We start from the raw sequence: 16,204 nt of genomic DNA, 5'->3' as shown, positions 1-16,204 counted from the left end.
TTCTCCCGTGACACAGGATCCCTCCGGCACACCCTACCGTTGCTAAGATCCTCTCAGGGGCCGGCCGGTCCTCTTACCGACCTCTGGTAGCAGACAGTTCCTCGCAATGTCCTGCCATCCATTACACACACCCTCCTGCAGAACAGCGGCGATCCTACAGTAGAATCACGCCCACATTTGTGCGATGCTCGACCCGCCGCAGCGGCGGCACGGTAGGTGGAAACGACACTGGGAAATTAGGCGGCCCCCGCACCCTGCGCCAGGCCGGCCGAGGTAGAATGGAAGGACTCCCCGTGTCCGAGGCCCACGCACGGACAGCAACCAGCCGTGGGAGGAGATGGGAATGAGGAGAGTGGGCGGATGGTAACGTCTTGCAGGTATCCCACAGGCTAACTCGATATCGTCAATTACGAGTGCTGCAAGACTGTGGCCCGAAGCGACAGAGGGTTATGTGATGTTCGGCAGCTTTGCAGGAATCCCGCTGAGTTTAATCAATGGACCACGTTTGTCAACGACAATCGATCGGTAGAGTTAACGCTCAGTTTCGGTAATACTAAAGACTCCTATGTTGCGTGTGTCTCCCCCTTCATTTCTACCAGCATCGTCCTCAACAGCTTTGCGTCGACAAATGAGTCGCCTCACGTATTACCAACAACAACACCTAATGGCACCGATAACTCAAAAACGATGCGTTTCCTATGGTAATGCCTCTTTAGACTCATTAATCGTTAATTACCCGTGTGAGGAGCAGGCAATCGGAGCTCGGATGGGATACGTGCTGATTATACGGCAGCCGAGCTAGCCGGCCGTTCGTCCCCGTAAAACGACACAAACTATGTGTTAAACAGGCGGCCGGCGGCCCTCAGACCCGCGGGGGGAGGTCGCCGTCGCTTCCCGACGCGCGGTGTCTGTTGCAGCGGACCAACGGTTCGTTTGGAATGCTAATGCGCCGACATGAAAGGGAATAGTGGCGAGCTGGCACGGAGAAAAAGCCGGCGGATTTCAGAATTCATTCCGCGCGGGATCCTCCGAGGCTGGCGGCGCGTGCGGCGATGTCGCGGCGCGCGGCACCACTGTGTTTAATTAATCTCTGCAGGTAATGAACTCAACTCACATGAATCCATGCAATTTGATGAATTGTAATTGATGGCGGATGATTTCGAGAAGTGTACATCATTACAGCATTCTGCTCATCATCCTCACCCCGTAATGGGCAGCGGAGAGGGCCGCAGACGTCTGTGCCGTACTGGAAATGGCAATAACCTGCCGTGACCGCTGTAACCATTAGGTGACTGCTGAAACCATTAAAGGGACCCTCCCACCTTCAAAAAAGTCAATGAATTGGCATGAAAGTGATGTCGCTCGGTTCAGAAAGAGCGAAAACCAATATCTACCAAATTTCATCGAAAAATATTCACCGGTTTTCAAGATATTAGACTTTTACTTTTGTTTACTTTTTTGGGATCTCCGCTGTTTCTAGCGACTTTATTTTAGAAGTGCGGCGTTTGCGGCAGATGTTGCGCGCAAATAGCATATACCACCGCGTGCTACAAAACGTTTTAGTCAAACATTTAAAAATCGTTAGATATTTGCGCTGACGTCACACATTCAGAGGGGTATTCCTAAGCATTAGCCCCTCTGAATCAAAATGCTGCAATTTTGAAATTCAATATTTCCGATTTAAGGCATTTCTCGATGTTGTGAGTGCCGAAACCGGTAATTGTGAGCCAGGGACCCCATTTTGGCTATCTCAACTCAAATCTAATGTTAAGGTGGGAGGGTCCCTTTAAGTGACGGCCGTAACCTGAGGTACTGACTGGCACGGGCGTCAATAGGAGCTTTTGGTATTTGTAGGGAAGTACCGTAGCGTTTTACCGGAGACTGGATTGAAGACCGACGCACCACTCAGATCACTTTAACTCTCCCAGCACTCTTCTATCAGACACTACATACAGCACCAAGACCACCGTAACTCCCCAGTGAGTTCCCAGCCCGCACCAGGGCCGGCCGGCCCCGGCGCGGCGCACCGTGCACGCGGTCACTCCATGATTTGCGAGTAACCTTTGATGGCGGCTATTTAGCGCGGGGAACGCTGATCATACCACCTCTTTCACGGCGCGCGGGCGAATCGGCGCTAATTCGCGGCCGCCTAAAGAGCTCCTTTGTTTTGGCGTGGCCGGCCAGCACTTCAGTCGAGGCCGCGCCGCCCGGCCAGCGCCTCATTTCTGCACACAGCGACTGATGAATGCGCCGGCGGCGGGCATTTTTACCTTTCCTGCATGCTTTGACCGGTGTGACCTCTCCCTATCTCCGTTGGAGGCTGGAGCCAGGAAGTCTGGCGAGGATGGTGAGGAGGCAGGAATCAGCGGGCCCCAATGGAGCCAAGTGAGGATGAAGTAATTTGTATATTAGATGCGAGATGCGGTAAGTATAGTGTGATCCAATAGCAAATCCTTCTTCATCAAACGCAGTTAAAAGGCATTCGCCATCCCAACCTCGCTCTACATACCGCAACATTATCCCTGCAACATGCCGTAAAACCTGATACCGAAACACGGCACAGTACTTGTACGGAGAGAAACAGCCAACTAAACCCGCTCCCGTCTGCGATCCGCACCGATTACATCGAGCGACTAGCCAGCCGCACCGCCCCCCGCGCCGAGCGGCAGCGCCACTGTGGCTGTAACCGTCCTGGGACAGAAGCCATGGGCCGTTCGTCGTCATCCGACTGTCAGCAGACCGTCACCGCAGCGGGGGCGGCCGTCATCGTGCCGCCAGCGCCGCCGGCGCGCCGTCAGCGCCGCAGACGCCGATTCCGACCATGAATTGCGGCCAGTTGCCACTCGGTAGGAGGCGCAGGCCGATAACTCAGCACCGGCACGGCTGCCCCAGTGGCCATTTTTTATTCTCCTTGGGGCGAGTCAGACGGTTGGATAAATCATATTTGTTAGCTCTTGGTCCCGGGGTGGCAGAGACATAGCGAAGCTGTTAGATGGGGAGTATTTGTGGCATATTCAGATTGCGGGCGATGAATGGGTTGCCGAGGAATGGGAAAGAGGAAAACACGAGAAGGGAATGGAAATGAAATAAGGGTTCTAAATCTTCGACCTAATGCATGCTTGAAAGAAATCAGATGAGTCTTGTATTGTATCAATATCTCTCGTAACTTGTAAGTACCATAATACTTTGGAGAAATAATTAAACATCCAAGCAATAGCGTAAAAATATTGCATAAATTCCGCCAAAGCTTCCAATGATACCCTCAACCCAATCCCTTTCCATACCCATCTGTTCCGACACCTCTCCCTCTGTAGCCTAGTGTCGGCCCCCCGCCAGTCACCGAGGTGTCAGGCGGCAGGCACCACGGAGCCGCGCACAGCCGGAAGCGCGCTCACTATGGAAATCGCCGGCCGCAATTGGTCGTGTATGTAAACAGTTGGCCCGCGTCCGGCGCGGCCTGAGAGCTCTGTTGACGGAGAGCCGACCGTTCGCCACCCGCCCGCCGCGCGCAGACACTAAAACCGGCCATGATTCATTGCGGCCGAGGTGTTATGCGGCATAGTCGGCGCTATGGGATGCTGCGCGGCGTTCCCGGCGCGGCTGACCGGCTGACCGCGGCTGACCGGCGATGACCGAAGCTGACCGTGGCTCTGAACGGAGAGTCATGGTGGCTGGTGAGAAGCGGCGCCGATCATTACTATCGCCCCACCTCTACCAACTCGGTCACCGGGGATGCACCGCCAGTGACGAGACAAACCCTGTGAAGGAAGCTCCTCACTGCGCCCCCGCCGCCGCCGCCGCCGCCGCCGCCGCCCCCGCCCGCGGCCGGCGCCGGTCAGACCGCCTAGAGATAGAGCCGTCTGGTCTGACGGACAGCAGGTTAGCGCCCGCCCGACGGGGGAGACGCAAGACGTCAGACATCAGACGTGCGTCTGAAGGCGGCATCAGATCGGCCTCCGACCGGCAGGGCGCGGCCGTCATTGTCGGCTCCCCTCCCCCGCTCAGTGGCACGCACAATATCGGCAATAAGGCCAGCCATTGGCACGTGATATTGACTGGCGAATAGCCTCCGGCGTCGACTTAATATTCACGGCGGTGGCCGGCGTGCCTGGCTGATGACGGCCCCAGAAAGAGGTGAGGGACACTGATGAAAAACGGCCTCATTGCTGGCGCCGCTCAATGACGAGTGGGGACGGGTGGCGAGAGATTGGGGTAGGACGGATGAGAGAGAAGTGCTATCAGTACCAGCTGACGAGCAGACAACGCCTCGGGGAAGACAGCGGAAGAAAAGGAAATAAAACACGAGAAAACAGAGGACATCGTCAAATATGGCACCAAACTTGAGAAACTATTCATAAGCTTTCACGCAAGTAGAGGTGAAGGTATGCATGCATGCATACGAGTAGCATGAAGCATCCCTATTTTTATATTTATATATAACATTAAAATGCAGCTGCTATTACTGTCCGTTTCTAATATGCTTGCTCATTGTTTTAACGTACTATAGTTCTGTGTTATTAATGCTGAGTGTCTGAGACTAATATTATCAAAGTAACCCTGAACATCAAAACAACGAAATAATTGAACTTCCTTTCTGACAATTATTATTCTCCGTGCTCCCATCTTCCCGGCATCAAGCCTCTATACAGCATTTCAATCGCCTCACTCGCACCGCCTTGTAGTGGCTCCCCGACCTCTCACACGGTGCTTTTGGCTCTCATAACCTAATTTGGCGTCGGCCATACGTTCCCCGGGTGAGAGATACCGCCCGAGACGGCAGTAAACTGGGCTCTCGGCGGCGCGTCCCCGTCCTCAGGGACCGCCGCCAAAGGAGAGACTGGCGACGGAGAGTCTCAAAGAGTCTGACGGGGAGTCTGATGGAGAGTCTTGGGGAGTCTGACAGAGAGTCTGAGGCAGTCTGAAGAAGTCTGAGTCTGACTTGGCATGATGGAGGGCGTGGCAGGGTAAGGCATATTATGATGAGAAATGAAGGTATAGTCTGACTGTTGGAGGATTTTGAAGCAGTTTGACAAAGCTGCTAAAGAATAAGAAGCCTTCTGAAGAGCCTAGTAGGGTCTAATGGCGCATTAGATTGAAGAATTTTGATGGAGTTGATATATCAAAGGTCCACGAGATAGCCCCTAGACGCTAAGCCATACAGCAGCAAACTTGAGCATGAGACTGCCTCAGTAAACGCTTCCTAAATCCCGGTCCGGGCTGTCAATTACAAGGCAAAATAAGCCGGCTCTTCATGTAGCCAGGTTGGCAAAGGGCGGACAAAGAGACCGACGGATCGCGTATGCCTGTCCGGATGTCACCGGCGGCCTCTTATTTGGTGTGCGCCATCAGGTCAGCATCTCGATGCGGTGTCACTGCCGTGATTATGAGTCAGCAGCTGCCGCCGCGTCAACAGCAGCATGCTGCACCTGTTTCGATGGCTGCCGCTGCCGCTACCCGGAACCCATTAGGGCGGAACACATGCACATCTATTGGGTAAGATGTGCGGACCAGGCGGCTGAAGTCAGAGCCTGGAGCAGCGCTCGAGGCACGCATCAGCAGACATGCATGCACATGTGAGACATGTAGCTCTCTCAGACCTGGTCGGATACTGGTCATTTTCGGAAATTATGACCGTTGTACCCCTGGACGTTACTAGGTGCACCAGGGCAGCGCTGGATGGGAAGGCGGTCGTCAGGCGAACCGGCCTGGAACGGATGGCCGGTCTGGACCCAAGCGAGCGGTAAGTTCAGAGCGGACGGTGGGATGGGTGCTTTGGGGTCACTGTAAGTCTCCCTGACAGACAGCTCCGTAGAGACACGAGAGCCCACTCTGTGAGCTGGCAGGCCGACTCCATGAGTTACGTCTTATCCCAATTAGAGCCGGCCTAATAAAGCCCTCCACCAGCGCTCAGACGTAACCCGGCTCCGCCTAATTGTCCGTGACACTGCGTACTGCCCGTAATTGCAATTGTTGCATTCTTTGCAAATAGAAAGTCACCTATATAAATAATTCATACGGCGCAGTTGCACATGCAGTGATAAATGGGTTGACCTTTGACCGCGGCGGCGGCTGGCTGGCGCCGCGGCGGCCACCTCACCGAGCTCTGTCCGACGGGCCGAGTTATCACCGCCGAGGGTCACAACTCGACGTCGGCCGCCCGCGACCTGTCCCCACGGCAGCCACCGGGCGGCGCGGGGTCAGCTGGGCAGCTCAGGAACCCCAGGAGCCGCGCCCCGCCGCAGGGGGCCTCACGAACGGTCAAAGGGACCGCCCCTTCACACGGACAGGCGCGCACACGAGTATCGATTCTGAGACTAGTCGGCGGTACAAGTTAACAGCGGCAGTTCCAGAAGTCGCCCTGGGCTCGGTGTCGATTTGAGCAGCCGATACGGCGGTGACAAAACGACATAACCTCATCATGCATGCAGCCGAATCGGCCCACACCCCGATATGAACTGCGAACATGTTCATATTACATCGATATGTTCTGAGAAACGGCCGTCATGCCGGGCGGGACGGGTCATATTACCATTATATGTCGCCTATCAGCCCTCAGTTCCATCGCCGTTGTCTGGGATAAGGCTGCGATTAAGAGCGTTTCTCTCAATTAACCGTTACGCAACATTTTCACCGAGAGGCCCAGTGGCGCTCTCAGGCCGCCTTTAGCTAATTCCACTAATTCAATCAGCCACCTGGATACGTCTCCATTACTCGCTGTGATTTCTATCTGGCGCCGCGCACAAGTAGTCCTAAAGTGGCCGCGCCACTGCCGGCGCCCCCGCCCTCCGCCGCCGCGCCGCCGCCCCGGCCCTCCATTTGCGGCGCCCTCGCGCGACCCTCGCCACTCCCCGCCGGTGTCACCGCCATCAAACGGTCGCGCGCCGCACTTGTCTACTTAGACAGATGAGAGATCGCCCCCGGTATTGCGCCATAACTTCAATCATCGCACCGTAATCGCTGCCGCCGCCCGCCGGCCCCGCTAAATTTTTAATATAGCCGTTATTTCGCCCCGTGGCTAATGCCGTTACCGACCGCACGCCAGAAGGGTAAAAATATAATTTTTACAAATTGACAGCCGTCCCTGGGGGGTGTCGCGGCGCCACTGCGGACGGTGTGGAGAGAGAGCTCTCTCCGGATCGGCGGACATCCGACAGGCAGGTCACGTTTTTGCCGGCAAATGGCGCGTCAACACCGGCCGACAATATGCTGCCGGAGCGGCGGAAGCCACGGCGGAGGCGGAACGGAAGGCGGTGGCGGAGGCGGGAGGCGGTGGCGGAGGCGGGAGGCGGTGGCGGAGGCGGTGGCGGAGGCGGAAGCGGAAACTGGCTGTGGCGCAGGCGTCGCTGGCGACATCAAAACCAACAAAGGTCGCAACACAGTAGCGACAGGCGGTAGCGGGTTTCGTGAGCGTTTCTAAAGTCGGTGATCCACTGGGCGTGCGCTGTTCCGCGCCGCTTCTTTGACGGATGACCTGCCTGAAAGACGAACGAGTATCTGTTTGCTCTCGCCTGTTTTGCATACTCCGTCGAGCGTCGAGCGCGTCGCTGGCGGCGCTGTGCGCGCGGGCGGCGCGGGGTCGAGATTACCCCGGCCGTGTGTCGGCCGTCGGCGGTCATAAAAAGATTTACCGACGGTCGCGTCGGTTTGAGATCTTAATAAGCGCAGTAGATCAGGCGGCCGGCGGCAATCCATCACAGCTGCTGGCAGCGGCGTCAGGCAACGCGGGCATGTATCAGCCGGCGACGTCAATTATGATCCATTACCGCCGGTCCCGACGCCGGACACGCTCATTTGTTTACACGGGCGCCGCCCCCCGGCCGGGCGCGGCGGCCGCCCGGCGCGCGCCGCTTACCGACCGGCGGCTCTGCTCTGACCCGCCGCCACTTGTTTGGGCAGTGCTCCGGTGAATAGACAATAAGTCCGAACGGAGGCATTTGTTCGGCGTAATGGTCCGCTCGCAGCCGATTCGGAGACATAAGCGATTTCTCGACCGGACAGCAGCGAAAACAATAGCAGTCGCCGGTCTCGTTTTGGAAGCGGTCGCCGCCCGCCCACTCGGCCCGGCCAACTGCGCGCTCGCACCGACTCGCCTATAATCGTACATCACGCTGAATTCCTGCGTCTCGAAATCAGATAGTGGCGCTCATTTTGCTGCGCGTCCCCTGGGATAGGCATCATCACTATTTTGGTTCTATTGTGTGGGCCGATCGGCATGTGCGATATACGTGCGTCGCGCCGGCGACAGAGGCGGAGCCGGAGACAGGGACGGTGGTGACACAGCCGCCGCACACTGCGCGTGCCTTCCGACCCGGTCACCTCCGGAGCAGCCGACACGCCGAGATCGGCCCGATAGCAGTCCCGAGCCGCCTCTCAACGGACCGGCACAGCTCGTCGAGAGAGTCGCGAGAGTCGAGCGTCGAGCAAGTCGAGAGTCAGAGTCGAGCGTCGAGCGTCTAGCGTCGAGCGAGTCGAACGCGTCAACTGTCGAGCGTCGAGCGAGTCGAACAAGTCGATTGTCGAGCGTCGAGCTTACATCTAAACGCTGACTTCGAGTGAGTCAAGAGCCAGGCTTCAGGTTTATAATCGGCGACTCACTTTGGTGAGATAAATGCAACGTCATAGTTCCCATGATTGTATAAGCGGTTTGCCTGCTGCCTTGGCCCAAGGGTTTCTCTCACGACATAGTCACTAACTGTTCTGGGTCAAACCCTGGGATTGCAGTCAGCTGAACAAGGCTTGAAGATCAGCCAGTGCCCAGTCACAAAAGCAGGCATTCAGCTAGTGCATTGTATGCTGTGCAGAAGGCCCTATCATCATCGCACTGTTACACATTAAATCGTTTGACCCTTGTTAAGTCAGCAAATTGCTTCGAGTGGAGGTGACACACAATAAGACATGAACTGAAAGTCATCGGCGCAAGGTTTCGAGGAGCTCTTATTGGAGCTACTTGCTAAGGCGAGAGACCTCTCGAGAACAAATAAGATCGGAACAGGTTTTGTTCGTTGCCGAGCGGAGCCTTGTGAGGCTCATGGGCGCCGCTCTGGTCTCATTTGACCGTTTAGTGTCCTCTTGAGCAGATATGAAGAGGCTCACCACGACCAAGAACTCTGCACCAAGAGCCCAGGTCGGAGCACCCTCACACCTTAGCACCGACCGTTCTTCAATGGTGTCAGGTCGAGCTGGGTCTTATTTCTCAGCCAGGCGGGAAAAACGTGTCAGGTGCGTAAAAACCTGCGTCCGTGTCAAGATAAGAGCAACAGGATCCCACTGGTGTTAAAGGATGGCTCTGCCCAGCCCAGCCAGGAAGTTGAGGGACGGCTACCCTCTCTTGCTACTGGACAGTGAGAAAGAGGAGACTACAAACACCCTGCTAGGAAAAGTCGGGGAAAATTAAACAGCCAGCGAATTGAATATGCTGAATCATTTTCGTAAAGTAGGACGGCATATACCGATTGAATAAGGGATGAGTCGTTGAATGCAGTCTGGAAAATACAACTTATAGGTATGACAATGAAACAATTACAAGAAAAGTAAACCATTCCCTTTTAGCAGCATTCCTACCAAAGTGGCCACCAATTCCCTGCTGTGTATTTTAGTTTTACCGGTCGGCCGAGTTTGGCGTGGGATCGCAGCCTCCCATGAGACCGACACATGCACACACGGTGTTGAATCAGCCGCTTTGTTTAGCGCTGTTTGCATTTAAGGATGTACACTGTTTCTCGTGTTTGCCGGCGGGATTGTGTGTGCGTTCGGGCGTCGGCCGGCCGGCGCCGCCGTTTATAGTTTGCCGCCGTTCCCATGGCTTAGCCGGCCCGTCCTGGTCAGTACTCTGACCTCGGGGCACGCAGACCGCGCCGGCCGGCTCCGGTGTGCGGGCGGCGGGCCATGCGGGTCGCCGGCAGCGGTCTCTCAGCAGAGTATCTCGCTACATTAGTGGCTCGTTTATGCATGCACGGCGCGCCCAGCCGCCGCTCTGCGATGGCTCGCCACGGAAGGGAGCCGGCGCCGCCGCCGACCCCCGCCTCGTACCGGCGCACGGCATGACAGGAAGCCATGCAACCGTGCCGGCCGCCCGCCGCCCGGCCGCCCGGCGTTCCTCCTCCTCCGGCGCGCCGGCCACGGCTCACTCCAGTCCAGAGAGAGTCCGATCGCGCGAGTCCGGCGGCATGCGGCAGAGTCCGCCGCCGGAATCCGGTGCCTCGCTCGGCGCACGCGGCGGCTCGAGCGGCGGCCGCCGGGCGCCACCGCAGGCTACTGCAACCGGTACCGCAAATATGCACTCTCTAACGGCAGACGGCGCTACCGGAGCCGAGCTGGTCAGACGGTCAGCCGACCGGGCGGCTGGAGCTTTGCCCGGTCAGCGGCAGCCGAGGTTTGACATGCTGTTACTCCCTCACTGAGGTCTTCTCAGAGGTGGTCTGTGTTCAAAACCCCGGCGGCCGTAGCCACCACCGCCACCGCCGCCGCCGTCGCCCATTCATACCTGGCTCTGATGACGTCATCGGTCGTGCTCGAAAATTTAATTACCGACAATGATGTGTGTCGCGCCGGTCGGCATACTGATGACGGGCGACGTGGGGCTGCAGGAGGGGGGGGGGGGGGATCGGCGGCGGTCCGGCGCGTGACCGGTGGACGGGGCGGTGTCGGCAGCGCCGCACCGCAGCGCCGTCTGGCTGTGAGGCGCCGCCGCCGCCGCCGCCACCGCCGCTGCCGCCGCCGTCACCGTCTGACTCAGACGTGAGCTAGGGTGGTAGCCAGGAGAGGTTTGGGAAACTTTGCCGTAAATCGAAAGACAGCTGTGTGAGCTGGTGGCTTAGATAATGGCCGAAATGAATTGATGCATCAGAATGAATAAGTTCTTACAGTCTTACTTGATGTGACTTGATGTTTTTAGTAATTCGAGAATGCACCATGCATTCTTAATTTTACTCCCCACTCCTCACACCCATTCTAAAATCGAAGCCGCGCTTAACTTGGGATGTATGGTTCACATTGAGTCATGATCTAGGAATGCTTACCTGTCGGGTGGTTCAATCAAAGCAATTAGCCGCCACTGCAGCTTCGCTCGAGAACTGACCGGTCACCAGGTAAAACAACGTCGGCAAACCCCCCACAAAGACCAAACCCCCCACAAACAGAGTAGAACTACATTTACTCATGGCCGAGGCAGCAGCGGCATAGCGGTCAGCTGGATCACGCAACCACTTATGCCCAGCCTCTGAACAACACAGACAACTGAATGAATTAATTCGACCGTCTAATGAACTTATCCCACGGAATCTAGACAAGTAGCGTGTACTAAAGCCATTATCCCATTACGGTTTAGCCGGCACTGGGGTAAATCAGCCACCGCTGCACTGCGGACGACCTCTCAGTGGTGGGATTGCCCAAAAGGTTCGCCAAAAGGACGGCCGCTGCGGCGCACGAAGAACATTATGTGTAACGCTGAAGCTGGTCGGCGATGGTATCGGGCCGATACTTCTGAGGCTGCGCCGCACGGGAGCTAATTAATGCTCCAGCGCGTCGCACGCCGCTCCGCAGAGTGAGATGTCCAGAGTGGTGGTACCGTCCGCACGGCGTCGCAGTCTCCCACGGTGGGTAGACTGTGCCGCAATGCATGGTGACTGCAACGCAGCATACGGCGCGGAAGACTAACACCAGATTTTCAGATGTTTTTGGGGCGTGCTGTCCGCGCGCAGGGAGCGATGCTGAGGTGATGGGGGTGTATAGTGGGGTTGGGCGGGGGCGGGGGCGGGGGCGGGCGGCGGATGGCGGCGGAGATAGGCAGCCGCCGGCGTGGATTATGTGTTTGAATGGTGGCGCCGGCCGGCGGATGCAAATTTCGGTGAGCATATGCGGCTCAGTGGTGCATCCACTCTCGTGTGGCGGCGGAGGTGGGTGATATTCGGGCGATAGGACTCCACCGCGGCCGCGGAGTCGCTGTTCCAACTCTGCCGGCACCGAGAGACGCCCGGACTACAGACGCCCAAAATGCCTGGAGACGCAGACAACACTAAAAGGCCAGAACAACACCCAAACGGAGCCGAGCCTAAGAGACTTTTTAGTCTGAGAGTACTCACCCTGACTGGGCTGGCTGCATCATGTCGGGAGACCAGTGTAACCTGCGAACAGAAAGAGGAAAGTGAGAGACTGACATCCATCGGCAGGGGAAGGAAAGAGACATGGAGAAAGGGGAAATGCTTCCCTTGAGAATAAGGGAACTCTACTTGGTCTTCCTTTCCATCCTGATGATTTGGCCAGAAATCATCTGTAAAAATGTTTGCATTTTCTCTAGGGTTTTCAACAGATCTAGCCTAGCGATGGTCGTGCCACTTGGGCTCAAAACGAGTTCATGGCGTTCACTCGACTATTCCACTCCATTAGAGTTCACTACTTCACTTCAGACTCGTGCGCGCAACACAGATACCGAAATCGGCCATCATGGCCCAGTCCAGCACGGTATGTGTGCCATGCACGGCACGCGCACTGAGCGTCCAAGGTCCGCCGAATGACAGCTGAATCCTCAGCGACCCGAACTCAGGAACGTAAAGCCGCGAAACGTGAAAAAGAAACGGCCAAGATGAAAGCGCGGACCAGCCCGATGTTTAGTCAAAGAATCCTGAATGGGATTATTGTATTAAAATTCAGTCAGCGTTCGTAGGATAAACATAGCTGAACTGAGTTACAAGGAATTATTCAGGCATGAATTTCTTCAGCATCTTTGTTACTAATATGGTCTGCAGACTGAAAGTCAAGGCAACCCAAAATTTTTGTAGATATAAGCACTGCATATGCCAAAGAAACTGTTTGGAAATTTCCAAACGAAATTAAAAATTCGTGGCCACACAGAAAATAAGCTGAACGATCATTCATACAAATTTCACAGCTTCTAATACAACAAAACGTTGGTGATCCAATCACTTTATCCATTCCGCCGTAATGACATCGGCCACAGTCCAGCATCCATCAGCGCTGGCCGAAAACGCGCGTCATCCGATGCAATGACAATATCTAAATAGCTGCGCTCGGGGGCGCGTGCCTGCTATCCCCACCAATCGGCGTGCTATCGTCCCTGTCAATCCGGCACTGTCAGCGGCCCGCTCGCCGGCAATCTTCCCCGGTCACCCTTGACTTGGTCCGCGCCCCGGGCCGGCCGGGTTTTCCGTGCGACCTCGCTCGGGTCGGCCGTTCGTCAGACCCGCTGTTCGCAACATGACACGGCTGCGACGTAAACGGTCCTCTCACCGGCCGCCGGCCGTAACGAGTGCACACTCATCGCTCAATATCCCCAAGTCGCTCGGACTTTTAACGGCGATAAATCGCAACATCGCCCGCCCGCTAATACTCTCTCGTGAATTTTGAGCGCTCTCATGTCGTGCAATAGTCGGTCAGAGTTGTAAAAGTAGCTGCCCGTCTGCCGCCGGCAGCTCTGGCCGGTCCTGCTCTCGGAAAGCCTGGCCTCTGGCGGTGCAGGGGCGCGCTGCGCGGCCCGCGGGCCTCCTGACCGGGCTATAAACTCGGCGGCGGCGCCTGTAATCGGCCGGGCCGCGGCTGGCAGCGCGCCGCACCGCCTCCCCGCAGCCCATGGCGTGTCAACACGCCGCAAAATAACTGTAAATCGACCCCACCGCCTCCGCCACTCGTTTTCGCTATTACAAAAATGACCTGAATTAGCATATAAGTTCTCGGCAGGGCGGAAGGCTGGTCAGGTTGAGTTAGGGAGGCAAGGGTGTGCCGGTCTTGGCAAGGCAATGTCGATAACGGACCTGCAAACAGCCTGAAGGTGCGGTCACTTCTTCAATTTAAAGTCCGGCTTTCAATTGCATACCAGCCACGAGATCACTCTCCTTCGAGTATAACTGTCAGCAGAATATCGGCGGATTCGAACTTTTGACGACGATCCAAAGAGGAGTCTCGTGTCTAAAGTCATCCCATCGGGCCATCAAACCGTCAGGCCAATGGCCGTCAAGCCTTCATCCGGCCACGTCGTCAAACCACGGATCGCCGGTACAAAGCGGGCGTCGCAAACCGTCGTGAGACTTGGCGCCGGAGCGTCCTATGGAGCCGTGCCTCCGCGGCAGGCCTTCCATCGGATACGGTCTGGGCCTTCAGAGGGGACAGGCCGCGCGCAGGAGCCGTGGAGAATCCTGCAGACGGCGACACGTTACACTACCACGCAGGAGCTGACGTCACGATACCCAAAGAAGATCTCCGCTCCGGTGGTGGAGAAGGTAGTCGGTGAGGCACCTAACCAATACCGATGGCCGCGAGGCAGTGTGGAGCCAGTCGTAGCGGTGCCGGGCCGTCCAAAGTGCCTGCTGCAGAGCCGACGCCCACGCCGGCTGGCCGAATGGCGCGATGGCCGGTGAGAGACGGTCCCGTTACGCCTATTTCGGCACTAATTGGGTGCCGCGCCGGGAGGCGGCCCGTGCACGTTGCGTGTAGGCATCCGAAGCGATATACGGCAGGCGCCGGCACCCACACGGCAGTCGATTAAACAGCGAGAGAAATCAGTTCAAGTAATTGAGCGTGGTCACTCAAGGCGGCTGATCAGTGCATCAGACCTTCCTCTGTGCTGTTTACAGGTCTCTCAGCGGTTCTCTCTCCCGTGAAGCGTTTACCGTTTCCACCCGCGCCCCCGCTCCTGTGAATTCACCACTGACGGCCGCGGCAGCGACGTGCGACGGCGCGTGTCAAGACCCATTAGTCGGTTCTCCAAACAGCCGCGGCGTTCCCGGCCTCTCCGAATCACCTCTAAGCCTCTACCCGACCTCGGAGAGCTTCGGGTGGGCCAGCCGTGAGCTAACAGTGAGCTAACAGTGAGCTAACAGTGAGCCAGCGCCGAGCTCGCGGTGAGCACTCCGGAAAATGGACGCCGATCTGGCGGCCGTTGTCTGATGCATTATACACGGGCTGGTGCGGTCGGCTTGATTCAAACAATGGTCGGCTGAGCGCGACCGGCGAGAGCGAGAGCGAGAGAGAGAGAGAGAGAGAGAGAGAGAGAGAGAGAGAGAGAGAGAGAGAGAGAGAGAGAGAGAGGCGGTCGCCGCTCGGCCGAGTGTTTGAACTGCGGGTGGACGTCGACACGGCCCGCTCCGTCTCCGGCCGTTCCGGGCAGGGCGTCTCCTCGTCTCCTGCTCCGTCTCCAGCGGTGTCTCTGTCTCCACCCGGCGACCGCCGCTTCTAGCGACGACCACTTGAGTGCCGGAGACTCGAGTGTGGCGTGGGTGGCGCACGTGCGACAGTGGGCCATTTAGCGGAGAGCCAAACGCATGACATCAGAGGTGAGAACAGAGAAGACTGTTGTTTCGGGAGTAGAGGACATGACAGCGTGAGAGACGCCCTGGAAAAACTGACACGTGCCATGGCGGGAATCAGATATAAGGTGGTGAATTAGCACTGCCACTGTGTGAACTGCAGAGGAATGCCCAAGGCCGTATATAAGGGAATGTCATGGAAAGCAGTGCACCATACAAAAGGAAGAGTGTTTAGAAGCGTAAGCGCTTTCCTGACACCTTCTTCCACAAGAGCGACGCACCTGTGAAGTTTTTACACATCTCGGCACGTTAGGACCCAGCATGACACGCTGTGGTTGAGCGCAGCGCGGCGTTTTTCGCGCAGGAAGCAAGTGTCCTATCGTCGCAATCTGTCGCAAGGCGGCCGCGAAGAAAACATTTAATGAAACATCCTTTATCATAATTTACAGCGGCGATGCGCAGATAGCGGAAGGTAATGTGGCCAGGAAAAAGCAGCGCGCGCACTCCGGCGAGCAGCGACGCAAAAAGCGGCACCGCGGCATTCTCGACGCTGAGGCGGCGAGAGCGGCGCATCAGTGGCCGGTGGCGCGGCTGGCTGGAGTAGACCGGGGTGTCGGCTGTCACTGCGCGCAGGATTCAGACGGATGGTCGCGCGTCGGGCCGATCTGTCCGAGTGATATGTGCTTACTTAACCGGCAGCTCGGCGGCACTGACTCGAGACACATCGCGGGGTGGTCTGTCGACTCAACGGCCTGCTATATGCACTCATATACAGCAGCATTGTTATTCGCATTAAATTGCATACATTCGTTTCCATACCTGGTGGGATTTACAATTTATCAGCAAACCCGACTGCATTGTCCCGGTGGGATTAGTACCGTGTCGCATCCCAGTTTCTGATAGATCTGGCGTTGGCATTCTTGAGTAAAATGCGACCGAACAAACAT

At 56.8% G+C, this 16,204-nt stretch overlaps 1 protein-coding gene across 3 annotated transcripts in view; it reads right to left on the bottom strand.

The window, feature by feature from the left end:
* The window catches only part of LOC122386576 (protein trachealess-like), a 108,289-nt gene that overhangs the window by 61,060 nt on the left and 31,025 nt on the right, over nucleotides 1-16,204 (bottom strand). For all 3 annotated transcript variants that reach the window (XM_043375876.1, XM_043375877.1, XM_043375878.1), the window contains one exon: nucleotides 12,081-12,122. In XM_043375876.1, coding sequence (XP_043231811.1) covers nucleotides 12,081-12,122 — 42 coding nt within the window. The remainder of the gene's footprint in view (nucleotides 1-12,080; nucleotides 12,123-16,204) is intronic.

This window comes from Amphibalanus amphitrite, unplaced genomic scaffold, assembly GCF_019059575.1.
Source record: "Amphibalanus amphitrite isolate SeventyFive unplaced genomic scaffold, NRLGWU_Aamphi_draft 000256F_arrow, whole genome shotgun sequence".
Taxonomy (NCBI): domain Eukaryota; kingdom Metazoa; phylum Arthropoda; class Thecostraca; order Balanomorpha; family Balanidae; genus Amphibalanus; species Amphibalanus amphitrite.
The sequence above is the reverse complement of the archived record's forward strand: the minus strand, read 5'-3'. Positions and strand labels throughout refer to the sequence as shown.